The 27,467-nt window shown below is 36.6% G+C and overlaps 1 protein-coding gene across 1 annotated transcript in view; it reads right to left on the bottom strand.

The window, feature by feature from the left end:
* Window positions 1-1,373: 1,373 nt before the first annotated feature.
* CARNMT1 (carnosine N-methyltransferase 1) overlaps window positions 1,374-27,467 on the bottom strand; it is a 37,484-nt gene continuing 11,390 nt past the window's right edge. The window contains exons 5-9 of the mRNA XM_065879067.1: window positions 16,581-16,721; window positions 15,452-15,630; window positions 13,320-13,433; window positions 2,184-2,287; window positions 1,374-1,475 (exon numbers count right to left, since the gene is read on the bottom strand). Coding sequence (XP_065735139.1) covers window positions 1,374-1,475; window positions 2,184-2,287; window positions 13,320-13,433; window positions 15,452-15,630; window positions 16,581-16,721 — 640 coding nt within the window. The remainder of the gene's footprint in view (window positions 1,476-2,183; window positions 2,288-13,319; window positions 13,434-15,451; window positions 15,631-16,580; window positions 16,722-27,467) is intronic.

Consider the following 27,467-nt stretch of genomic DNA (forward strand, 5'->3'; position numbering starts at 1 on the left):
TAAATTAGTCATCTCTACTTATCAAGCTACTGGAAAACAGGATAATAAACATTAAAAAAATACAAAGGAAAACTCCCTCCAATAAAGATCCGCTAGAGGTAGAAGTTTAAAGCAGCATATATACTGTTTTAGCTACAGCTATCAGGGAACAAAACTGGTATTAATCTGAAATTATATTAATGGCTGCTTCTTACAATATTAAAGACACAGACCATGGCAGTAATTTATCCCTAAATTTCATAATCAAAATTTCTCCACATTAATACTATCATGACAGTTTTTACTAGTATATAATTGTTTTAACGGAAAAAAAAGTGCTTGCTTTTGTAATTCATGTAACCCAAAGAAAAGACATTATTGTAAACATCTCACTGACAAACTCTGTATTCATTTATAGTTTGAAATCATACATTTCAAATGGGCAGATTTTATTCTTATGTCCCCAGTTTCCGAGCAGTACCTTTAATAAAGGCTTTTGTGCCTCACTTAGAATGTTGAGATCTCATACATTTCAGAGTGATCCATGATGAGTATGCTTTCAAAAAGCATTCAATTTAGTGTGTCCAAAATACTTAATTTCTCAGTTATTTAAAATGCATTTTACTGGCCTGTGATCCTATGAATTCAGCACTTCATAAAAATGAAATGTTTGATGCTAACTATAAAGTCAGCTGAGCTAGAAAATAAAATCAAATAATCTGAATGATAAAAGAATAGATGCACATTTTATCTATAGATTCCTTAGGTCCAAAGTAAACAAAATTCCCAATTCCAGATGTTGAAAGTGACAGAGGATCCTTAGACTTTTAAAAAAATAACATGTGCAATGCATACAAAAGAACAAAAAAGGAGATTATTATGGACTTCAATACTATTAGTCATTCATATGGCAGACTTGCAATGGACAGCTTCATGAAGACACTGGAGACAAAAGTCTTTTCTACTGAAAGATAATTCTGGGCTTCAAGGAAAATGTACATTTGAAGACACTGGAGATAAAGTTTTTTTCTACTGAAAGATAATTCTGGGCTTCAAGGAAGATGTATACTTGAAGACATTTCCTCCATTTTTACTTGGGTAGTACAAATATGCATGGCATAGTGTGTTTCTGAAAAAGCAATAGACATATTAAGAAAATAGACGCTATTTCTTAATTTTGTTAGGAATAAGAAGGCACCACTGACTTGAGGTTGTGTCCTGTCATTGTGATAGTTGACTTTGAGTTGTTTATTTCAGCATCTGCTATTATTAAACTTTTTTCCTTGTGATACCACTTGAGATTGTGTCCTGTCATTGTAATAGTTGATTTTGAGTTGTTTATTTCAGCATCTGCTATTATTAAACTTTTTTCCTTGTGATACCACTTGAGACCGTTACTGTGGTTTACGGACCACAAACAAGACACATTCATAGTAGTACTTCATCATGGAGAGATCATTCACAGTATATGTTGACAAGACAGATTCTTTTTCCACCTGAAATGCAAACAATAATCGTAATGATGATGATGATGACAACCATGGTGCTATTTTAAACATATTCTGTATATTAATTCATTTATTACACACAAGTACCCCCTAAGGTTGGCACTATTAGTAATCCCACTTTACCAACAACAGTTTTGCTCAAGGTCACACCACTAATAAGTGGTGGAACTGGAATTCACACTCAAGAAGTCTAATTCCAGAGCTTGAACTCTAAACTACTATAATATGTTGCTTTTCTTTATCTTTAAGAACAAACCTGTTATTTACTTTTTAAATGAATCAAATGCTTCTCAATAAACATACAACTAAAACACAATAGTCAAAGTATCATGAAACCTTATAATCACATGATAAGGAAAGACTGAACAGTACAAAAGTACATACAGTTAACAATATCCCTCTTACACCTGCCCTCCCACCCTGTCTACCTGGTACTTTTCAGTCTACAAAGGCCAATATTATAATGGTCAGCTACCACTTATTGAAAGGTGATTACACCAGAGATTACAGTTTTCCATTTACATACATATTATCTCAAATCCTTATAGTTCTAAAAGCTAAGTATTATTATTTTCACTTTATGGGTGAGAGAACAAAGAGGTTAAGAGGTAAAAAGCCAGTAACTACCATAACATCACCATTCCTGTTTAAGTGCTTTGGAAGTTAAATTTTGGCAATACTTCATTCCATCCTTACCTCTACCTGGAATCCATACTGCAGGACAACGTTTTTTATATCCTCATAGCTCAATTCTATGGAAAGTTCATTTGCCAAATTTTCAAAGTGGTATAGCAGAGGACCTATGGTTTAAAGATACTATGAATAAACTACTTAAATATAAACATGCACTAGTAGCCGTTTAAACTGAACTCCAAGTTGAGAAATAAGTTGGGTAGAGGATGAAACGTAAAAAGGAGAGGTAAAGAACCATTACATTTGCCAAGGACAAGTATCCAGACCACTGAAACTTTGGCCAAGTAACTGCCATTTGAGTGCTGGGCCTACATTCATGGGGAGCGAGACCCTCTGGTATAACCACCTTGCACTGTGATTCTCCACATCATGGGCCTTACACCTGTAACTCTTAAGGTCCTGAAGGAGTAGCTGAATCACAGAATGCCTAGTCCCCAAAATGCAAGGGTATACTGTAATTATAATTCCATAAGTAAATGCAAAACTGCAGTTACAAACTGAGTATCACGTGAAAACAGAGAAGAGTCCTCAAGCCAGACTGGGAAGGAAAAATGCAGGGGTAAGGGGGGTTGGAGAGTTATAGGCTGGGCTTCCTAGAAGGAAAAGGTGATACGAGAGCTGGCTTTTCCACCGCCCCCTCTTCTTTTTTGGCAGCACCTCGTGGCCTGCAGGATCTTAGTTCCCTGACCAGGGATGGAACCCGGGCTACCGCAGTGAAAGCACTGAGTCCTAACCACTTGACCGCCTTGTGCTGGCTTTTTAAGAGCACAGTTCATATCCCAGCTCTAACACCAACTAATTGTGTGCCTATGAACAAGTCACTAACTCTGTCCCATCTGTAATATGACTTTAATGTGAGATAACACACCTGGCATATTGTAGGCACTAAGTTCATCAAAGCTATTACAACTTCTTAAAATGACATTCCCCCTTTACTATTCTCTCACTCCAGATATCCAAGGAACCATCACCTGACTCAAACCAAATTTTCCAATATTTTAGTCTCACATTTTGCCCAATCTATCGGCTTTATACAGGTAACATTATCATTCCAAAGTTATACTAAAGGATTAATCTAGACAATCGTCTCTGCACCTTTCATTGGGTTAATTATAAATCCTGAGACCAACTCACCACCCACACCCCATCCCCACTGCTCATACCATGTGCTAATAATCGCAAGAGATAAAAGTAACAAACAAGACAAAGTTTCTGCTCCCAAACTGCTCACCACTCTGTGGAACATACTTACTTAGGGTTAAAAGGTTTTTCTTCTTCTCTTTTTTATTGTACATAAACCACTAGAAAAAAATAACTATAATTTATATATTAGTGCTCTTTTCAAAAGATAACAATGACTCCCCACCAAACTACTCACTCTATCAAGCTTCAATTCCTTTTAGCTGGATTAGTACTAGTAAAAATGAAAGATGCTACCATTTACTGAGCACCTATTGTATCCAAGATCATCCCAAAGCTTTTGAAGCCTTTTATTAAAGATCGCAGAGCCTCATAGCAAAGTCTTTCCAGCTCTAAAGCATATGCTGTTCCTTCTCTGTTATTTTAAGAACCTCCAACAATATTGTTTTATTATATCTACATAAACACATTCCTAGGCCAGATTTTACTTCTACGTATGTTTTATTCCATTACAAGCTATATGTGTTAGGTTTCTTTTGAATCCACCATAATGCCCAGCATAGCACTGAATGTACAGTTAAGCGCCTGTAACTTCACCATGCAAAGACAGCCATTACAATTGCGCTGTATTTTTCAGTCTCCTATCACAAATGGGACTTCAACAAATAGCTCTGTGTATATTTCAGATTCTCCCTTACAAAGACATTCCTTGAAGTGAAATTTCCAGGTCAAAGAGAATAAACAGGGCTTCCCTGGGGGCTCAGCGGTTAAGAATCCGCCTGCCAATGCAGGGGACACGGTTCGATCCCTAGTCTCGGAAGATTGCACAGGCCGCGGAGCAACTAAGACCATGCGCCACAACTACTGAGCTTGCACTCTAGAGTTCGTGAGCCACAACTACTGAGCCTGCGTGCCACAACTACTGAAGCCCACGCACCTAGAGCCCGTGCTCTGCAACAAGAGAGGCCACTGCAATGAGAAGCCTGTGCACTGCAATGAAGAGTAGCCCCCGCTCACCGCAACTAGAGCAAGCCCAAGCGTAGCAACGAAGATCCAACGCAGCCAAAACTAAATTTATTAAATAAATAAATAAAATAAAACAGAATAAACATTTTTACTGACTTGATTCAAACTGCCAAAATGCTTTCCAAAGGAGATAATAACAGTTTTCACTCACAATTGCAATGGTAAGTACTTGTTTTAACACCTTACTTAGGAAGTGGTGGGAATGCAATGGTACAGTCACTCTGGAAAACTGGTTGGCAGTTTCTTGTAAAGCTTTACATACATGCACCACATATGACCCAGTAATTCCACCAGTAGGTACTTATCCAAAAGAAATGAAAACTTGTGGCTACAAGATTTGTACTCAAGTGTTTATAGCAACTTTATTCATAATCATAATTTGGGAACAGCCCATATGTCCATCAACCAGTGAAAGAATAAACAATGTAGTATATCCATACACTGAAATATTACTCAGCAATAAAAAAGAAAAAAGCTACTGGTATATGCAACAAAATGGATGAATTTCAAAAGCATTATGCTAAGCGAAGAAAGCCAGACACAAAAAGCAACTTACTGTATGATTTTATTTATATGGTATTCTGGAAAAGGGAGAACTATAGTAACATAAAACAGAGAACTGCCAGGTATTAAGGATGAGAAAACTGACTACAAAGGGGCACAAGAGACCTTTTGGGGACAATAGAAATGTTCCCTATCTTGACAGAGGTAACAGTTACATGATTATCCAGCTTTCAAAATGCATCAAACTGTACACTTAAAAAAAAAAGGGTGAATTTATTATATGTCAACTATACCCCTCCCAAATCTAACTTAAAAAGAAAAAACGCAATAAGTATTTGCTAATTTGGCAAGAGGAAAACGATAGGCCAGACATGATTTCATCTGCATTTCCTTGAGGCTGAGCAGTTTTTCACATTTATTACCTGGTCGCTCATTCTTTAAATGAATGTTTACCAAGCACCGAGCAAATACCTGGCACTGGATATATAAAGATGAATAAAACACTGCCACACTCCTCAAGGAGTTCTTTATTTTCTCAACTCGCGTGTCTCTTCACATCTTTTAATGGAAATAACAGAAGAAGCAAAGAAGTATTTTTTCCTTGACCATAAGTATAAAGCAAGCTCAGTAAGAGAAAGCTAAAATAACATGAAATTTCATAAAAATAAAATCAAACCAATGAGTAATCCTAACACTCAGAGATAACCACTTGAAAACTTAATGTATCTCCTTGCAGTCTTTCCTTGATGCATTAGCATGAGATATTACGTATATAGTTTTGCATCTTACACTTCATTAGGAACATTTCACTATTTTATTGATTATTTCTGGAGAATGGTTTTACTATGTGGCTATCCTATGGCTATCCATTCCATTACTGTTAGAAATGTAGGTTCAGTCTAAGTTTTCACTCAGTGAGTATGTCCATTAATTGGTCTTTAGTCTTCACCCATATCTAATTATTTCGCTCTGACAGACTTCTACAAGTATAATTAACCTAACACATGTACGTAATACTGAATGCAATTATGTAATAGGTTAGATGGCAAGGCAAATATTTGAGGCTTTGTGGGCCACATACAATCTCAACCACACATTCTTATTTGTGTGTCCCCCTACCCCAACGCTTTAAAAAATGTAAAAAATACTCTTAGCTGGTGGGCCATAAGTAGGCGGCTGGCCAAATTTGGCCTGTGGGCGATAGTTTGCCAAACCCTGACCAGTGTATGAATTGTTAAGATTTTATCATACATTATCAAAATGTTTTCTTCTTGAATAAAGTTTTATTACTATACTCCCACTAGCAGTACATAAGCACACCCTATCTCACTGTACCTTATCTAAACATCAAGCAAAAAATTTAAAAATCTACCCAATATGATACGTGAAAAATGGCATCTCATGTATATTTATTTGATTAGCAAGGAAGGTGAACATTTTTCCCCCTGTACATAGGTCATTTACATTTACTCTTTTATAACTTATACATTTATGTTGTCTGTCTATTTCACTTCTGAGTAGGTTTCTCTTAAAGACTTCTACTTTTTTTTCCCTTTCCAATGTTTTTCTAATTAAAAAAAATAGAGCTCATTGCAAAAATACAAAAACATATAAAGGAACTTCTGCTTCCTGTAAAGGCAAGTTAGGTTATTCAGACCAATGTTTCTACTGAAAACAACTAAAATTGGCGTATATATATTTTTAAATCTTAAAAATAAAGAATACATGGCAAGTTACTAAGAAACTACCAGGAGCCCAGAGGATTAACCAGAGGTAAAGCTAGATGCCATTTTTTTTACCCTGAGGGTATTTGACTATCCATATGAAATGGGCCTGCAATTTAACAAACTCTTTTGGCCAGGGTGATAAAAAGACAAAACTCTGAGCCTACCCAAGATAGGTCTGACAGATCACGCAACATTATATTTGGAATCTTACAGGCTATCTTCTTTTTCTTTTTTTTAAAAAATTTTTTTAAACATCTTTATTGGAGTATAATTGCTTTACAATGCTGTGTTAGTTTCTGCTGTATAACAAAGTGAATCAGCTATACATACATATATATATATATATATATATATATATATATATATATATATCCCCATATCCCCTCCCTCTTGCATCTCCCTCCCACCCTCCCTATCCCACCCCTCTAGGTGGTCACAAAGCACCGAGCTGATCTCCCTGCGCTGTGCGGCTGCTTCCCACTAGCTATCTATTTTACATTGGGTAGTGTATGTATGTATGTCCATGCCACTCTCTCACTTTGTCTTATGGGCTATCTTTAAGGTAAGAAATAAGTAAATTGAATTCTATCCTTTAACCTGGGGGTGGGGGAGGAAGGGGGTTTGACCCCCCTGACCTAGTGCTTACTAAACAAGGGGGAAAAAAGAGAAAAAAATAACTTTGGAGAGATATTGTAAATCATGCTTTAGCCCTAGGGTAGATTTTCAGCTTAATTTTACATCACGTGAGTGGTCCAATGAACCTCAAGTCCAGGTTTTAGTTTAATATTTGATTTTAATTTAATTTAGAATTTAATATTCTGTTGTTTTCCTGATAATTTTCCAATCTTCTCCCAGAAGCAAATGCACATTCCTTTGGAGAAAAAACCCTTTAATGTAGGTCTCCAGAAATCTCCAAAAGTAACTTCTCAAGGGCAATGAGCAATAAATAAATGGTTAAGGTCCACAGCCCAGGGAAACAAAGAACCATAAGCAAGAACCAGCAGGAACAGGAGAAAGCAGAGACTCACCTGCAAAGACTTGAGATATTACAATTATTGGACAAAATACACTCAGTATTTTCAAAGAAATAAAAGACTATCTTGAAAATATATTCAGAGAGTAGAAGATTCTTAAATGACATAGACCAAAACACACAAACAAACAAAAAAACCCCACCTAATAGAAATAAAATAGATATTAGACACAGTGACAGAGAGAATTTGTGAATGGGAGGACAGGTCAGAATGAATTATCCAGAATGCAAAACAGAGAGACAAAAAAATAGCAAGTAAAGAGAAGTGAAAGCTAGAGTGAGAAGGTCTAAAATACATTTGATTACATTTCCAGGAGAGAAAAAGAATGAGGGAGAGGAGATTTATGAAGTAATAGAAATAATACGTGTTATTACTTATTTTGATGCTATGCTTGTCTCATATTGGCAAGTGGAGACCCTTTTTTAAGCTAAGATTTTTCAGAACTGATGAAAAAATTTACAGACTCCGGTAGCCCAATAAACTGTATAGTTTTTTGTTTTTGTTTTTGTTTTGGCGGTACGCGGGCCTCTCACTGTCGTGGCCTCTCCCTTTGTGGAGCACAGGCTCCAGACACGCAGGCTCAGTGGCCATGGCCCACGGGCCCGGCCGCTCCGTGGCATGTGGGATCTTCCCGGACCGGGGTACGAACCCATGTCCCCTGCATCGGCAGGCGGACTCTCAACCACTGCACCACCAGGGAAGCCCAACTGTACAGTTTTTAAAAAGAAAAAATCACAACTAGATGTAATATTGAACCTGAAAAAACTACAAAGTGAAAAATCTTAAAAACAAAACTGAGGGCTTCCTTGGTGGTGCAGTGGTTGAGAGTCCGCCTGCCGATGCAGGGGACGCGGGTTCGTGCCCTGGCCCAGGAAGATCCCACATGCCGCAGAGCGGCTAGGCCCGTGAGCCATGGCCGCCGAGCCTGCGCGTCCAGAGCCTGTGCTCCGCAACGGGAGAGGCCACAACAGTGAAAGGCCTGCATACCACATAAAAAAAAAAAAAAAAAAAAAAAAGATTAAAACAAAACTGATTACTTAAAGAAGCAACAGTTAAAATAGCTAAAGTCTCAACAGAAGCTAGAAGCCACTGGAATGATATCTTCCATGTACTGAAAGCTATATGCCAACCTTGTACTCTATACCAAGTGTTACTTGGGAACTAAAAGTACCAGCATAAACTCATGATCTATAAACATGAACTGTGTCTATAGACATAGAAGGGTACAAATATATACTTCTAAAAAGGCCTAGAAGCAATACCATCACAGTGGTAAAATCCAGATTTTCATTTCTACATACCATTCCCCACTAAAAGGAACCAGGAATCCTTGGGAAAAATGACTGACTTCAGGGATCTCAGGCAGAAAAAGTATAAGATGAGCCTGGTATACCTGGTTATGCCAGAACGGAGGTGTTCAAAAAATGACAGGGATATGTCAAAAGGACACAGGAGCCAGCTTGAAGGAGATCCCATTTACCAAATCTGGGATAAGTTGATTTAAACCATTTATATCCTTAAGGTTCTAAAAGTTCCAGTTAAGAGACAGAGATTATTAGATTGGATAGTGAAAGAAAATTTAACTGTATGCTGTATATAAGAGACGCATCTAAAACATAAAGATACAGAAAGGATTTAAGAGAAAAAGATCCACCATACGATTATTAAAAGCTAGTGTAGGACTTCCCTGGTGGTGCAGTGGTTAAGAATCCACCTGCCAATGCAGGGGACACGGGTTCGAGCCCTGGTCCAGGAAGATGCCACATGCCGCGGAGCAACTAAGCCTGTGCACTGCAACTACGGAGCCTGCACTCTAGAGCCCGCAAGCCACAACTACTGAGCCTACATGCCAAAATTACTGAAGCCCGCGCACCTCTAGCCTGTGCTCCACAACAAGAGAAGCCACCGCAATGAGAAGCCCGCACACTGCAATGAAGAGTAGCCCCCGCTCGCCACAACCAGAGAAAGCCTGCGCGCAGCAACAAAGACCCAATGAAGTCAAAAATAATTAAAAAAAAAAAAAAAAAGCTCATGTAGCTATACTGACATGCCCACTTAAAGAAACATGGCTTGCATCTGTGCAAAACAGACAGCTGGCACTCAAACTCCAGCAAGAAGTTTTATAGGCAGGGTAGGGAGGTGTTGGGGGTAGGAGTAGGGTGAACTGGTGGTCACTGCCTGATCATTTTCCAATGCAGACTTTTAATTAATCCTCTTCTTTTCTGTCCTACATTTCATATTCACTCTCTACTAGGCCATGCTTTCATAAATTCTGCTCGTTTTCCATTGACTTTTTCCAGGGAATTAAACTTCTGGTCTCCTGCCGGAGCATGGACTGGAAGGGGGCATAAGGTAGGCATCTTGGTTACATAAGAGGTCAACTGTTTCCTAAATATAGATTTTTCAACTTATGTTGTTTTCATTTGGTGCTTCATTTTCCAGGGTTATTCCACGTCAACCAGCTCTATTCACGTTGGTTTCTTTGCACAACTTATCCACCTACCCCATCTTCTGAAATACTGTTACATTCTTTTGTCCCCTGATGCCATCCCTGCCATTATTTGTTCGTGTGTTTTATACCTTTTTATAAACTGTAACAAGATCTCAGTGAGGAGATAACGTATGTGTTCAATCATCCACCTTTTATAGGAAATCGTTCACGTTTTTAAAAATTCTGTAGGTTTACAGTGCTTTCAAATCTGATAGGCTCCATTTCTCATTACGCTTTACAAAGACCTCCTTTGGTACTTTAACCTGTTTATTCTTCCAGATGAAGTTAGATTCAATTTGCTAATTCCCTGCCCTCCACTATCCAACTATAAATGTATCAGTGCATGGGCACAGACACGCACACCTACACCCCCACTTTTAAAAATAAATTCTGTATAAATGCATTTAAGGGATACTGATCACCATGAAAAACTGAAAAACGGTTGCACAGGATGCACAGGCATTCTTCTGCATTTTGCCAGATCAGAGCCTTTCCCAAAGGACATATGCATAAGAGTTCCCTTGAAAAGCTCACTAGTTTTCCAGAACCTAGGAAACATTAAAGTGAATACCTTAAATACCTCTTAAAGCATTTTATAAATTAATAATATTCCCAACTCTAATCTCATATAATGTCGCAAATTTTTCATTACAATTTAACTTCCAATGTAACTTTTTAGTATTCCAGAATGGCTAGCAGTTACCTCTCTCATTACATATGAGTATGCTGACATTCTGGTCTATGTAAGCATGATTAGGGTGAAACTGTCCCCGAAGGGCTGGGGACACACTCTCAGTTTACAGATAAAACTAATTTTCCAAGTCCACATGGCTGGAACCGAAACCATAGGAATGTTATGAATTTACCAATATAAATGCCATTTTATTAAGTCCCTTGGCAGCAAACTTCTGTGGCATCTTAACATTACTTTGATCCTGATTTCAAATTCTGAAACAATACATCCATTCATACACCTAACAGTTGCTAAATATTCACTCCAAGTGAGGAAGAGGCATTAGATTCCTGCCCTCATCAAGCTTAAAGACTAGTAGGGGAAACAAAAAGATGACTGACTATACCACAATGTGTTAAATGCTAGGGACAGATTCTGTGAGAATATAAAAGAGAAATACAGGATATTTAACCCAATCTGAAAGGATCTCCTGAGCTGAGTGTTAAAGAGCATAGGGAAGAGCCAAATGAAAACGGAGAAGAAAAAGAAAGGGCTTCCTAGGCCAGAGGACTAGCACCTGAGGTCAGGGCAGCGGCAGTAAAAAAGAAAAGAAAAAACTGGGGCTTCCCTGGTGGCGCTGTGGTTGAGAGTCCGCCTGCCGATGCAGGGGACACAGGTTCATGCCCCAGTCTGGGAAGATCCCACATGCCGTGGAGCGGCTGGGCCCGTGAGCCATGGCCGCTGAGCCTGCGTGTCCGGAGCCAGTGCTCCGCAACGGGAGAGGCCACAACTGTGAGAGGCCCGCATACCGCAAAAAAAAAAAAAAAAAAAAAGAAAAAACTGAAGCTGAGACACAAGATAGAAGAAAGATCACAAAGGGCACTACACATCCAGAAGAGTTTAGGTTACCAATAAAGTTAGACTTTTATGCAGGGAGTCTGTCAGGGATAGATTTGCACATTGGGAAGATAACTCTGGTGGTAAACGGAGAAACTGAAAGAGGTGTAGAGGGTTGAAGATAACTTGAAAGCAGGGATACTCTTAAGAAAACTACTGCATTAATCCAGGCAAGCGACGATGAGGGCCTGGACTGGGGCATTAGCACAAGGCTAGAGCAATGGTTTTTGATCAAGGGTAGTTTTGCATTTTTGGCTGTCACAACTGGGGAAGTACTACTGGAATCTAATAGGTACAAGCCAGGGATGCTGTCAACCATCCTACAGTGTACAGGACAAACCCCCAACCCCCAAAGGACTGCACAGTCAGAATAATGCTAAGTTCTAGACTGACCCAGCACAAGCCTGCAGAGGTGGCTGATTAGGCATTCAAGGGGTTGGATGGGGGCTGTCAGCCTGTCTCTGCCATATATAAGCTCCACAACCTTTCTGCTAGTTACTTAACCCAAGATTCAGTTTCTTCAATTATAGAATAGCAATAATCCTTTTTCAACATAGGGCTGTTTTGAGACTAAACAAGGTATTTTTAAGTGGCTAACATAATGCCTAACCCACAGGGAGCAAATACCCAGTAGGTAATGTTATCTGTCAATCATTCCTCAGGAAAAAGAATACTTTTCTTTTAAGGAAGACCCAAGGTTAGAGATATTTGCTTCATATCATGGCTACAGTTTACAGCTGCTCTCATCTTTCCTATGGACTTCTAAAGAGAAGTCTGGAAAAGACCTACTACTACCTGTAGGCTTAGTCCTACTGGCTAAATCTCTGGTAAAGTCAAATCATTAAAGAGAGCACGTAACAGAACCCACCAACAAAACTACGCCAATACTGAAGACACCAAGGACTCAATGTTTATCTGACTTTTATGTAATATAAAGTCTTCCTTAGTATGGATTATATATCCTACTAAAAAAGACAAGTATATTTACCTTGATTATCATTATTCTCCCTTTATTTTAAAGGAAGAGTATAAAATTGGCAATTTCCCTTAGATTCTAGATGGGAAGGACCACGTCATACTCATTATTTGATTTCTAGCACGTGGCAATAGGATGCAGTAAAAAGGTTTTTGCATAAATTAAATTATATTTCTAACCTTTCTTAAACTCAAGGTAGTCACAAAAGTTATCATACCTACTCTTTTCCTAGTATGTATATGTACTGGGGAGGAGGTTTCCATGGGAGAGATTAAGTGCTTTCCCTCAAATGTTTCATTACAGAAATAAAAAAAGAACACTTCCTTCTTAAAGGAAGTGCTGTCTCCATGGAATGGAGGGTGGGGAAGATGAGGGAACGATTAAAGTCAAGTTAATAGTTAGTACCTCTCCGAAATTATGACTGCTGTGAGACTGACCTAGTATGAATATACAAATTTTGGGGGTTCTACTGCTTTTAGAGGAACTAACCATGACTGGAGGAACTGTACCACTAACTAGAATGCAGTCTAAAGGAAACTGAGGAGGTTTTAAAACATGTATGACATAATTACAGCTTCCATGAACATTTAGTACTGTGAAGTTACCAAATGCAGAACAGCTCTAAGTACTCAGAGTAATGTGTAAATTCTAATAAATACTGAGGAACTTACCTAGATTTATCCAAATTCCACCTGGTTTGAGTATTTTCCATATTGTGTCAATATAATCAATTACATTGTGAGCTGTGTCTATGAAGAAACAGGTAGCAATACAGTCCCAGGTACCTATTCAAGGAAAATCAAATTACTACATGTTATATTATTTTGCCTTTCTTTTAATGAATTCTATAAAGGTACCAGTTACCTCTTTACAGACGATGAATATTTCATTTAACTGCAGGGGTACAGAAGCTAAACTCTTCCAATCAAGGCTACCAAATAATCATTTATGAGATACTTTTTTTACTTTTTACTTTTATTACTAATTTGATAAGGTAATCAATTTGGAAATCATTTTTGATAACCTATATCACTATATCCTTACCAAATAATATTTATAAGAGTTTTGTTTATAATCTTTTCGACTTCTAGCCTTCATTTTAAATCAGTTAAGATGAAATAATATTTGAATTTTAAGTTGTGATTTAAACCAGTGTTAGCTACCAATTCCGGAAGGTTTCAAAAAGACTGCACGCATTTGCTGCCAATTGAGAAATGAATGGCATCAGAATACATAAGCATCCACCAGTACTTGGGAGAACTGCCAGTTGAAAAGGGGGATTGGGGGCAGTCAGCAGCAGTGGGTGGGAACCCAGCAGAGAACTCTGTTTGCCTTCTGGAGGCTGTGGCCTGGCACAGAGACAGAAGAGACTGCATTGAAGGTGGCTGTCTGTACAAATAAGGCACTTGATCCAACTGCGGATTACCTTCACCATCTCCTCTTTCAAACCTGCTCCAGAAGAAAGTCACTTTTACTTGACAAAGCAATGTTTTCCATTATTTCACTCCTATTTTGAGACCCTGCTCCCTAACTTACCCCCCGCACCTAACACCTTCTATCTCCCTCCTTCTACCTTCAGAGTGCAGGTTTTCACAAGGTCAGCGTTCAGGGAAAAACAAACAAAAACTTTACTATCTTGTTCCTCTCCCACTCTAATCTCTCCAAGGCCTCCCATTTCTCTCAGAACACAAAGTCTTCGCTGTGGCCTACGAGTCAGCCCCCCCAAACCCACTCCAACCTCATCTCCCATCATTTGCCCACTGCTTAGCACACCCCAGCCAAACTGACCCTCTTACTCTTCTTGAGCAGAACAAGCGTCCTTCCCACCCCCTAAATCTTCTTTCCTTTGCCATTCCCCCTGCAACTCTTTCCCCCGCATATCTGAATGGCTTGCTTCTTCATTCCTTTGAGGTTCTCTGCTCAATCTTTCTTCTTAAGTTCCCTTTTTAGAAAGACCTTCCCTGGGAATTCTATATAAACCAGCAGTCTCTCCCCAGTCACTCATTATCCCCTTTACCCTGCCTTATTTTTTCTTCCTCACAATATTAATTTGTTATCGCCTCTCTCTCCGAACTAGAATATGGGTTCCCTGTGCACAGGGGCTTTGTTTTGCTCACTGCTGTCTTTGCAATGCCTGCTACTTAGCAGGTACTCAACAAATACCTGTTAAATGAATGAACTTGCTGACCCCTCAGCCTTCTATTTTTCTTCTTCCTTTTATTGCCAATCCCTCTCTCCTCTTTCCCCATTATCACCTCCCTTTCTCTAATGCCTAGCTCAAATTTCTTCAACATTTTGCCAGGCTGAAGTCCAAACTTCATAGCCTGATTATAAAGGTCATCCACAATCTGGAACCAACCTACTTCTCTAGCCGTATCTCCCATTAAATCCCCAAATGTCCTTTTTCCTTCCAGTAAGGCTATTCTACCATCCCCGATTACCTTACTCATTCATATCTTTGTACCTCTGAATGCCATTCCTCCCTATCCTTCAAGTCACAGCCTCGCCACGAAGAGCTCACTTCTCACACTAACCTACTTCCATCTTTATTGTATTCATTACTCAACCTTTGTTTACATGTTGTCTTATATTAATAGACCCAACAGATTCTAAATTTCTTAATTGTGGGATCTCATATTTCTTTACATTACCCATCACTGCCTTATACATAACTTTGAAAATATTCTAAATTGTCGTTGAAGTATACCTTATATTCTATCGTCAAAATGAATGACCACAACGTTGGCCTAGTATAAAATTAGCTCATTAAATTTAGAATAAAGCATGTGATCTTTGGACTTACTGCATTCTGAGTATATCTCCTGAAAATCTCCTGCTGTCATAGAAAAGTTAGAACCGGGAGGAAGACTGTGGGGGTCAACATCAGGGAAAAAGATGGGTCGAATCTGATCAGCTGACCTCCGGTTATTGCTAAACTGATGAATCCAGGGATAAAGCTTATATTTATTAATTTCAGAACATCTGCAAAATATGAGCATAAAATTCAGTGTTAACTAAATATTTTACCAGGGAAATCTACTTTAAACACTAAAATATAATCTGTTTGATTGAAGATTTACTTATATAATTAATACTTAAAAGTGCTACCACTACACTCCACCCAATTATCTGAAACTCCACATAGGCATGTAGATGAGTAACCAATCACGGATTAAAACACAGAAACAAAATTAAGGTAAATTCAGATATATAAATGTGCTATTTTCACTCAAATTTTTAAAAATATATCACTGAAACTCAAGCTCAAGTAAAAAAGTCTAAGTATTTTTTTCAAAGAAGGTATGGGTTTTGTTTGTTACCTAATTATTTTAATTATTTTGTACAGCACTCTCCTTTCTACCTTCTCACTATCCCCTAACTCACACTGCTACCAAGACAACACATTATTTAAACAAGGCAGCCATTTATTTTTTCTCTAACACACCTCTTCTGGCTTTAAAAACTCTTTTCCACTACTTTCTAAATGAGGCCACAGAAGTTCTGCGAGATCTTTCCAACTAAGATATGTGAGCCATTTATAAGAATTTGACTAAGAAAAAAATTATGATTGCTACATTATAATCTTACTCCACTAAAGAAACAAAGGGGTGAATAAGTTTAAGGAACAATAAGAAAATACTCCTTCCAGGACAATACTTAGCCCAAAATTCTGCAGAGAAATCATTTCAGTTTCATGGAGTACCCAATCACTTTTTAAAATATCACTTACCCATCCCGTTCAACATTCTGTTAACTAGGCAACTAATTAAAGTAGTAATTGTATAAGCAACTTAATTTCAATCAGAAACATTTATGATATATACCATATTTAAACACTACGTACTTATCTTCAAATTCAGAATTCTGCAAAAATAGGTAAGTCAATCTGATTCTGAGAAATTACTATTTCCAGCAAAAAGTAAATTAAATACCTGTTGAGTACAAAGTTGGAAGAAAAGAGCATAAAAAAACTCCATTCATTTCCTTGACAAGCATAACCTAGCATAGCTATTTCCCAGGCCAGTCTTCCTAGTCCAGCACCAGGTACCAGAATATTTACTTTAGAAGGATCCCTGAAATGAAATAAGGCAATTATGTCCAACCCCTCAAAGAAAAGGGGAAAAAAAAATAGACAAAATCCATATTAACAACTAAAAACTTAAGATATTTAGTAAGAATAAGCTCACTCAAGACTCTGACTTCTTAAATTTGAGAAATACTTCTAAATATCAGTGAGAAATAAGGATATAAAGAATTATCAAATGTTCAGTTGTTGTTTTAGGGTTTTATCCCCAAAGTATTATTTTTAAGAAGAAAAAGGAGTCGCCTTATATCCAAGACTTATGAAGACACTCATATTCCTAGTAGCTATCACCTATCTGGGAAGACAAATTATTCCAAAAGGATCCCTATACATACAAAAAGACTGAACAAAATTATTTTAGCATATGAGACAGTAAAACAAGACATAACTTTATTTCTGAATTCTATATGTAATACAATGGTTTATGTGACCAAATTAAGTACAAGCAGATTTTAATGTGTCAGGTCTCTCCTTAAAATCTTATATATTTCAATTGGCAAAAGAAGCTGGAGCTGGGATATTCTCATGGGGAAAATGGGGAGCTGCCTTCTAATTGAGCATATATGATGGCAAACATATCACACCAAACCAGAGGTTCACAATCAAACTGTTCTCCACTTATTAGCATCACTCTACCATCACAAATTTCCTTTACTGTAACATCTGTCATTCTATTTTCAGACCACTGAAAAGCCTTAGCACAGCAAAGACTTTTCTCAGTACTTCTGGCAAATCAACATAAGCCTAAGGAAACTAAAATGTGTTCTTGTGAAAAACCAGAGAAAAATGTGTATAATCAGCTGTCATTGTGTCAATTAAAAAGGAATTTCATTATTGTCTGTATTCCCCAAATTTAGCTCATAAGTCAAATCCAATTTCCAAGTCTACTCCCATGAACAATTCTTTTTTATCTTTAAATTGTATGGGCTTTAAGTTTGATGTGCTCCAAATGGCAACAGGACTTTTTACTAGTAGCCCATATGATAACCGTTAGCATTTCCCACTTTGAAATGAAAAGAAACAAATAGAACTATGAGGCTTCTGAAAATTCAGTCTACAAATACAGTAACAAGGGAATTTGCCCAGCGCCCTTCAATCTTAAATAACTATATATGGAACAGGTATTTGTATAAAAATCGCAACAAAGTCTATTTAGTCTGTTTTACTGCTGAATTTTATATATACAATAAGGCATAAACTGAAATTTGTTAAAAATGATTTCTGACAAATAGGCTTAATATGATTAGTAAGATATTCTTTAATACTTGACATGGACAAACTAATGCCAAGGTGCCTTGTAATAGTTTTCACTAAAATAAAATAGAATGTTTCCTTTTCATTCCAGACTATATGCAATATGTTTGTATGTGCGAACACTAATTTTTAATAAAGAGAATGGGTACACGCTCTCATTCTATTCAGGCCTACCTATATCAGTTATCTAACATGAACATATATATTTTTAATACTAGAATCTGAAAAACTCCTAGCTGTAGGACTCTATGCTAGCCCTTGTATAAAGGACCGGCCACTGTCATTTTCTACTCCCCACCAGACCCACCAAAACACTTACTCTCCAGAACTACTACCTCTTTTCTTTTCCCACTTCCCATTTGCCCAATCAAAATCATGAGTTTTTTTACAAGTGGCTGTTTTCAGCTTAGATTTTTTTTAAAAAATCAAGGTAATGCAACAGAAAGTAAAAGGATCTGGAAGTAAATTCATAGAGTATTTAAATTTTTATTAAAAAAATCACTAATAATCAATTTCTGAACGGCTCATAATCTGAGTAAAAGATTACCATGCAGAAATTAGAAATCATGTCAAACTTAAGGGAAAGGTGTGTTAATAACTGTACTAATATTTATTTTGTTCACTTAAAGAAAGTTAATTTTATGATAGCTATTACCAAATACTTCCAAACTGATCAGGCCTATAGAACTCTTTATCCCTACCTTGTGGCAGAAAGTTTCTATATAAAAATGCTATTAAAAGGCTGTCATAAAGCCATGGAATACAGAATACATCAAGCATTACCTTAAGAGTTAGTAGAGATTACTACAGATCTATCAAGAGTTAGTAGAGATTACTATAGATCTATCAATTATTTGTATTACAGAAAGAAAAAAGAAGGATTTTAGTGGGAATATTAAAGGAGACACATTAAAACAAATTCTCTAAGAATGGAAAAAATGATCAAGAATCAAGCACTGAATGGGAGAATTTTTCCCCAAATCTTTGTTCTTAGCTAGATTTTTTTTCCCCCAATTGGGTCTTCATATAAGGGATATTAACAGCATACAAGAAAGTCCCTCTAAACACAATGTGTATAAAACTAAGGCACTCTAAAAGGCATTTTCTAGTATGAGTTCTTATAAAGTCAAGGGCATTTCTACTCTGTGGAGAATAAGAGACATATAAGTCTAAGTATAGACCTTAATGGTGAACTGACTTTAAACTTAGAAAACCGGGAATAGAGCCATATGACTAATATGTGCCTCAGTAATCAAATGTTGCCTGTTTGAGATTCTCGGCAAAAAACTGGCAAGCAAACAAGTTTATGTAGTCATTAAGGCCCAACTATGGAGAAGCAGTATATTCACTACAAATTTAACACCTCTGATAATAGTGGGAAAAGTTTCAATGGTTTCCCAGACAAGCAAGAATGAAGACGACAGAGAGCCCCTGTGTGTCTGAAGAGGTCGTGGATCATGTTTGCACCAACCTTTGTGATCCAACTATTTTACCAGCAGGAAATGTTCTTGAAAGAAGTTTCCTTTATTGTACACAGAATGATTTTTGCATAGCAGCTGCAAATCAGCAAATTCCAACACACAAAATTCTTTTTCTCGGTGTGTCAACAGAGTGACACTTAGCTGACCCCTGGTGATAGGAGTATGCACAACTTTCAAGCAGCAAAAGTGCTGGGTTCTATGTGAATCACAGCAATTCACATGGTAAAAGCCACAACTCATTTGTGGCTACTAAATATTCAAAATGTGGTTAGTTCTAATTGAGATGTGTTTCAAGTATAAAATAAATACCAGATTTCATAGACTTAGTATAAAAAAGGAATGTAAAATATCTCATTAATAACCTTGTATACTGATTATATGTTAATATATTTTAGATATAGTGGGTTATTAAAGTATATTATTAATTTCACCTGTTTCCATTTACACTTCTTATGTGACTACGAGAAAATTTAAAGTAACACAGGCAATTTGCATTGTATTTCTGTTGAACAGTGCTGGTCCATACAGAGAAATCATAAAAACACAATTCTGAGCAAAAAAAACAATCGTGAAATGACACCACAAACCATTATATGACCTTTTAAAACACACAGAACACAATGTGTTGTTTATGTACATGTATATAGACACGTAGCTAATGCAGGAAGGTAAGATTAGAGTAACAAATTTATATTAGTTGTTATCTCTGGAAAGAGAGAAGAATGTGCTCTGTATTGTTTGCAGGGCACTTTCAAGTGTATCTGTAATGTTTCTTTTAAAAAATACAGAAAAAAGAGATCTGAAGCAACTATGGCAAAATGTCAAGGTTTAATAGAGTTGGATGTTGAAACACTTTTTATTCAAACTAGAAAGTGGGTTAGAAATCAGAATTAGTGTCTAGCCCCTTCAAAAATATGGTCCCAACTTACTTATCTACTCCCAATAAAGAACTCCATATATCAGCAAGACAACTTCTCATCCATTTCAGAAAACACTTTCTCACCTTAATCTTTAGAGCTCCTATAGAAACTGAGCTTAAATTATCACCGAATCTATAAAGTCTTTCTTTTTCCAAATATCCCAGGCAAAGCTTTAAGTCACTTCTCAATGCTTTCAGTACTTCATTCATATCTCTGTTATAGTTTATATACCTAGCTCATCACTTTGCTTCTTTCATTTAATACAGGGGTCAGCAACTATGACCCACTAGCCAATCACCTGTAATTGCAAATAAGGTTTTAGAACACAGCCATGTCCAGTCATTTATGTATTGTCTATGGTTGCATTCCCATGACAAGAGAGCGAAATAGTCAGTCCCCAGAGACCACATTGCCTTCAAAATCTAAAATATTTTCTAGCTGGCCCTTTAAGAAAAAGTTTACCAATCCTGATCTAATGTATCTTGAACTTCTTTCCCAATCAGTGCACAGAGCTTTCTTAATCTATTTTATGACTGAATAAGTAGTCCATTGTAATACTGTATAATAATGTATCAAAATTTGATAATTAAGGACAACTAGATTGTTTCCAATCTCTTGCTATTATAACATTAAAACTAATATCCTTGGCATAAATAGTTTCCCTCATGTACCTCTGTGGATAGCTTTCCCAAAACTGAACTGCAAGGATCAAAAGATATGCATTAGAATTTTGTTAAAATTACCAAGTTGCCCTCCATAAAATTTTACTAATTTATTCTTCCATCAGCAACACGTTTCCTCACACCTTCAGTAAGTTATATAACTTTTAAATCTTTACAATATAATGGATGAAAATGGCACCTTACTGTGGTTTTTTTTTGCGGTACGCGGGCCTCTCACTGTTGTGGCCTCTCCCGTTGCGGAGCACAGGCTCCGGACGCGCAGGCTCAGCGGCCATGGCTCACGGGCCCAGCCGCTCCGCGGCATGCGGGATCTTTCCGGACCGGGGCACGAACCTGTGTCGCCTGCATCGGCAGGCGGACTCTCAACCACTGCGCCACCAGGGAAGCCCCTTAGTGTGGTTTTTACATTTGCATTTTTGTATGAGATTAAGCACCCTGTATTTCTTTTTCTGTTTACTATTTACACTATTTTTCTACTAGGTTATAGTCTTGAATTGTTTTTCCACTGAGTTATTACTCTAGATTTGTAAGCACTTGAAATCCTGGAATGTAGGTGCTTGAGATCTTGATTTGAAAGAAATCTGAAATACATATCTGTCTTTGGTCTAAGAGGACTTTCTGGATAGAAAAAAGAGACTATTTTCAGTCTCTAAACTACTTTGGCATTATTTGGCAATCTCCATTTGCTCTTTTAAAATGGTTTCTTACAGCTAAAAGTAATCCTTTTAAAATGTGTAAATCTTAACAGTTACTATCTCTGATAGGTTAAACAATATGATTTTTTAAAACCCTTTTATATATTATAACTTACATTCTTTATTTCAATCTAAGTGAAAAATGCTTCTTTAAAGCTCAGCATATTTCTTCCTAATGCTCAACTATATAAAAGAAAAAATATATTCAATATAGTCAATAGTATATCATTGTCTTCTTGAAGTGTTAGACATATACTGAAATGCAAAGGCATAATAGATTTACCACCCACAAACAAAATATCACTTCAAATTCTTCTAAAATAGAATGGGTTAACAAAATTAAGCTCTAGAAAGTACAGTCCAGAAAATTTCAGGATTCATTAAGAGAATATGATTCTACATGGTTGTGATTTCCCATTTCAAATAGGACTCGTACCTAAGAATCTCTCCTTAGCAACTATAAACTTTATAGCACTAAATTCTTGAGCTAATAACTACTGAAGTGTTTGGCATTCAGCACAATTAAAACAGCATTTCCTTAATTTAAAAATAGACCCCAATATAGATGTTAATCTGTGGCTTCAAAGCTGCTTGTACTTGTAAACTCAGACACTTAAAAATTCTAAACAGGAACAAATTGGACAAACTGATAAGACAAATATGCTTTCATAGGAAATATTATTTTAATGATCACAAGTACAGTTAATTTATGCATATGTAGGTATATTGTTTTTTGCAGACAGCTCAGTTAGAAAAGGCCTTTATTGAAATTTCAAAAAGAAAAGAACACAATCCAAAGGCTAGCTGACATAAATGTAAGTCAAATTCAGCCTGAGTGTAAAAATATAAAATTCTCACGCGCTTGCTGCGGCACAAACAGAATCCTAAAAATTTATCTGAGACCCAAACTTAACCAGGATTTACCTAGAGTCAACCTGGATTCTGAAGGGCTATAATTATTTCCCTTTTCCAGGACTCGGAGTTTACTTTTTATGGCAAAGTTATAACTTTAATATGGATAAAGACTTTGCTGTATTTTATTAGGTTTATTGTTTACATTTTTTTTTAATAGCTCATCTTATCTATTACAAGGAAACCAATCTAAGTTTAACAAGCAAAACAAATGACATAGGAAGAAACATGTAAATTTTCCATTGGGTACCAGAATGCCAAAAATAAAGTTTGATATTTTGGTGCACTTCATTTAAAGTTCATATATCAATGTCCACTTTTATAACATTGATTACTTTCAGGGAAGGGAAATGGGTAGCTGGGTAGGAAACTTTATATCCTTTGAAACCTTTAAAATTTTGAACCCTGCAAAATGTTTTACCTATTCAAAAAATTTTTTCAATTATTTACTTATTTTAAAGAAACATTAAGAGTTAATGCTAGAAACACTGAGTGAATTCATCCTTTTCTCACCAGTCTACATTGTATCTGCCAACAGTAATAATAATAATAATAACAACAACAATAACAGGGACTTCCCTGGTGGTCCTTCCAATGCAAGGGACGCGGGTTTGATCCCTGGTTGGGGAACTAAGATCCCACATGCCGCGAGTTAACTAAGCCCACGCACCGCAACTACTGTGCCCGTGCACCACAACTAGAGAGCCCACACGCCACAATTACTGAGCCTGCGTGCCACAATGAAAGATCCCACGTGCTGCAACTAAGATCCAATGCAGCCAAAAATACATAAATAGATTTTAAAATAACAATAACAGATAAATAATAGTAAAATAATACTTATGCTAGTTCAGTAAGTACCTTTAACAATGACATGCCTTTTTAGTACAGCTAACATTGTTACGCTGACTGGATACCATGGTAATACACATGATTCAATGATCACTGAGTATGAACGAAATCATGTTTAAAGTGCTAGAAATTATACTGACTTAAGCATTGGACATTCAGCCTTCCAAAAATACCCAAACTTTTGTATACGGCAACAGTAAAAAGTCTTATCCCACAACCTACTTTTCAGAAACAAAGATATTTTGAATTTTGAGAAATACCTGGATTTTATGTTTACGAAAGCTATCAAACTATATTATCCGTTATTTTATAAACAGTATATACATTGAGAGAGTGCACCAAGTAGGAACTTTAAGAATATATTTTTGGAAGCAGCAATATTTATAAAAGTTCCTAAAACTGAAAACATATATTTATAAAAAGTATGAAAAATAAGGAAATAATGAGACTAGATTATAATTCTAATAGTTGTAGAATATTTAAGGTAAGACTATCGATAAAAATTAACAAAAAAACTTGTAACATTTATTAAAGTAAACAAAGGTAGGCTTTAAGAATAGAAGAAAATTAATAGAAAAAGGAAAAAAAAACATGATCATTTCATCTGAAAAGGTATTTGACAAAAGGCAACATTCTTTCATGACAAAAACTCTCAGGACAACAGGAATACAGGGAAAATTCCTCAATATAAAAAAGGGTATTTATGAAAAACCCAGAGCTAAATGCCCCCTTTCACCACTGCCATGTATTGTTATGTACTTCCAGAGCTATTTAAATGGGAAAGGAAGAGGTAAAAACTATATTCACAGGCTTCCCTGGTGGCGCAGTGGTTGAGAGTCCGCCTGCCGATGCAGGGGACACGGGTTCGTGCCCCGGTCCGGGAGGATCCCACATGCCGCGGAGCGGCTGGGCCCGTGAGCCATGGCCGCTGAGCCTGCGCGTCCAGAGCCTGCGCTCCGCAACGGGAGAGGCCACAACGGTGAGAGGCCCAAGTACGGCAAAAAAAAAAAAAAAAAAAAAAACTATATTCACAGATGAGATGCTCCTATATGTAGAAAAACACAAAGAATCCAGAAGAAAGCTACTAGAGCTAATAAACAAATCAAGCAGTTGCAGAGTACAAGATGAACACATAAAAAAGTTAGTTCTTTCTATACATCAGCAATGAACAATCAGAAAAGGAAATTAAGAAAACAATTCCATTTACAATAGCATCTAACAGAATTTAAAACTTAGGAATAAATCTAAACAAGGAGGCGTTACATTGAAAACTTGTACACTGAAAACTAAAAAACAAAGCTTAAAGATATTAAAGAACACCTAAATAAATGGAAAGACATCCTGTATTCATGGATAGGAAGATTTAACATTATTAAGATATCAATACACCAAAAACAATCTACCTATTCAACACACTCCCTAACAATATTCCAATAGCCTCTTTCACAGAAATGGAAAAACTGACTCTGAAATTCATATGGAATTGCAAGGAGCCCCAAATAGCCAAAACAATCTTGAAAAAGAATAAAATGTACGAATCACACTTCCTGACTTCCAAACTTGCAAAGTTACAGAAATTTAAATAGTATGGTACTGGCAAAGGGCAGACACATAGACCAATGGAATAGAATAGAGAGTCCAGAAATAAACCGTCACATATGGTCAATTGATTTTCAAGGACGGTGCCAAGACAATTCAATGGGGGGAAAAGACAGTCTTTTTAACAAATGGTGCTGGGAAAACTGGATATTCACATGTAAAAGAATGAAGTCAGACCCTTACCTGATACCATATGCAAAAATTAACTCAAAATGGACCAAATACCTAAGCTTAAGAACTAAAATTATAAAATTCTTAGAAGAGAATATTGGGGAAAATCTTCATGACACTGGATTTGGCAATGATTTAATGGATATGGTATGATAAGCACAGGTAACAAAAGAAAAAACTGATAAGCTGGACTTCAAATTATAAAATTTTGTACATCAAAAGACACTATCAAGAAAGTAAAAACAGCCTACAGAATGGGAGAAAATATTTGCAAATCATATATCTAACAATGGATTAACACATGCAAAAAAAGAAAAAGAGTCAAATCTTATCACACAATCTTATCTATGAAAATCATCTTCAATCCAGACATAATAAAGTATAAAAATGCATTAATAAAGCCTATGGACAATAAAAATGTAAATTAAAAGCTTGTCAAGTGAGTACTATATATGTCAAGCATTTGAAATCTGAAATCTGAAATATCTGTAGTTGAATATTTGAAATCTGCCTAGTTTTGAAGCCTAAGAATAAACCTCTTTCTAGAAAAAAACATGTCACTAAAAAACTTCTTTCTAAAGCGTATCTGCAGAGCACACACAAAAAGGCAGTGAATTATTACCGATTCTACATCCGAATCTTGTGCATTAGATATCTGGACATGCAGAAATAAGCAGTCGTCTTTTTTTTTCTTTTTTAAGTCTGACAACATGGCTGAAATAATGATAAATTCAATTGTGGGGCGTCCAAAGTTACTCGCTTACTGAGCTATTTCTGGGTCTCACACCCAGAACCCTATACACCTGACTGAAGAAATATTTATAGAACTGAACATCAGCAGTGTCATGACTTCATCAACAATGGAATAAAAATTATGAAAGCTTTAAGTGATTAAAAAAAATCAAAAGTATACAACGAATCTATTATCTCTTCAACTGTGTGTTCAGAACATAATTATAGCACAGCATGCCAAAAAACTACTGGTCACAAGCAGAAATACATTGGGTGATTTTCATACTTATTCAGCTAAAGACAATCTACATGGCACACAGACATAAAAGTATTCAAACAAGGTGGACCAGCATCCATTACATGTTAAAGGCTCACTAAATAAAACAGATATTTTAAATTCTTTCAATGGGCTTATCAACAGACTGGCATAATAAAGAATCAGTGAAGTTCAAGTGAAGTCAATAGAAATTATCCGAACTAAAATATAAAACGAGTTAACGGGGAGGGGCAATGTAGAAAAAGAGCCACTTGAAACCTGAGAGACAATAGCAAACAGTTTAATATATATGTAACTGGCAACGCTAAGAGAAAGAAATAGAGAAAAAGGCAGGAGAAACATGTGAAGAGATAAGAGCAAAGAATTATTGATTCGGTGATATATATCTACTCAAACCCCCAAAAGCAAAGCCAACCTCAAGTGGGAGAAACACAAAGAAAACCACATCTAGTCACACTGCTGACAAAGGTGGGGAATGGGGTGAAGAGAATGACGAGTAACTGTTTAATGGGTATGGGATTTATTCTGGGTTGATGAAAACGTTTTAGAAGTATACAGAGATGATGGATGCACAATACTGTGAATGTACTAATGCCACTTAATTGTTTCCTTTAACATGGTTACTTTGAAACCACAATGAAACAAATCCTGCCAACAACCTGAGTGAGCCTGGAAGTCAATGCTTCTACAGTCAAGCCTCTAGATGAGAACACAGCCCAGCAGACATCTTGATTACAGTCTTATAAGATCCTATACAGAGAACTCAGTGAAGCCATGCCCAGACTTCTGACCCACAGAAACTATGAAATAATAAATATGTGTTGTTTTAAGCAGTTAAATTTATGGTATTTTGTTGCACAGCAACCAATATACATTTACCTTTCAGATGCAGCAATTCCACATCTAAGAATTTACACTAAAGATACATCTCCAAAAATACAAAAATATACATGCACAACGTTATTAACTGTAGCATTATAATTGCAAGATACTGCCAGCTACTTTACTTAAATAGCCAAATATAAGAGACTGGTTGAAGTATTCTGAAACTGTTTAAAAAAAAAAAAGATTGAGTAAGATTTCCATGAACTGATACAGAGCTAATCGAGGATTAAGTGGAAAAAGGCAAGTGCAAAATAAAATATATAGTATGCTCCAT

This window comes from Phocoena phocoena, chromosome 6 (assembly GCF_963924675.1).
Source record: "Phocoena phocoena chromosome 6, mPhoPho1.1, whole genome shotgun sequence".
NCBI classification, from domain to species: Eukaryota; Metazoa; Chordata; class Mammalia; order Artiodactyla; family Phocoenidae; genus Phocoena; species Phocoena phocoena.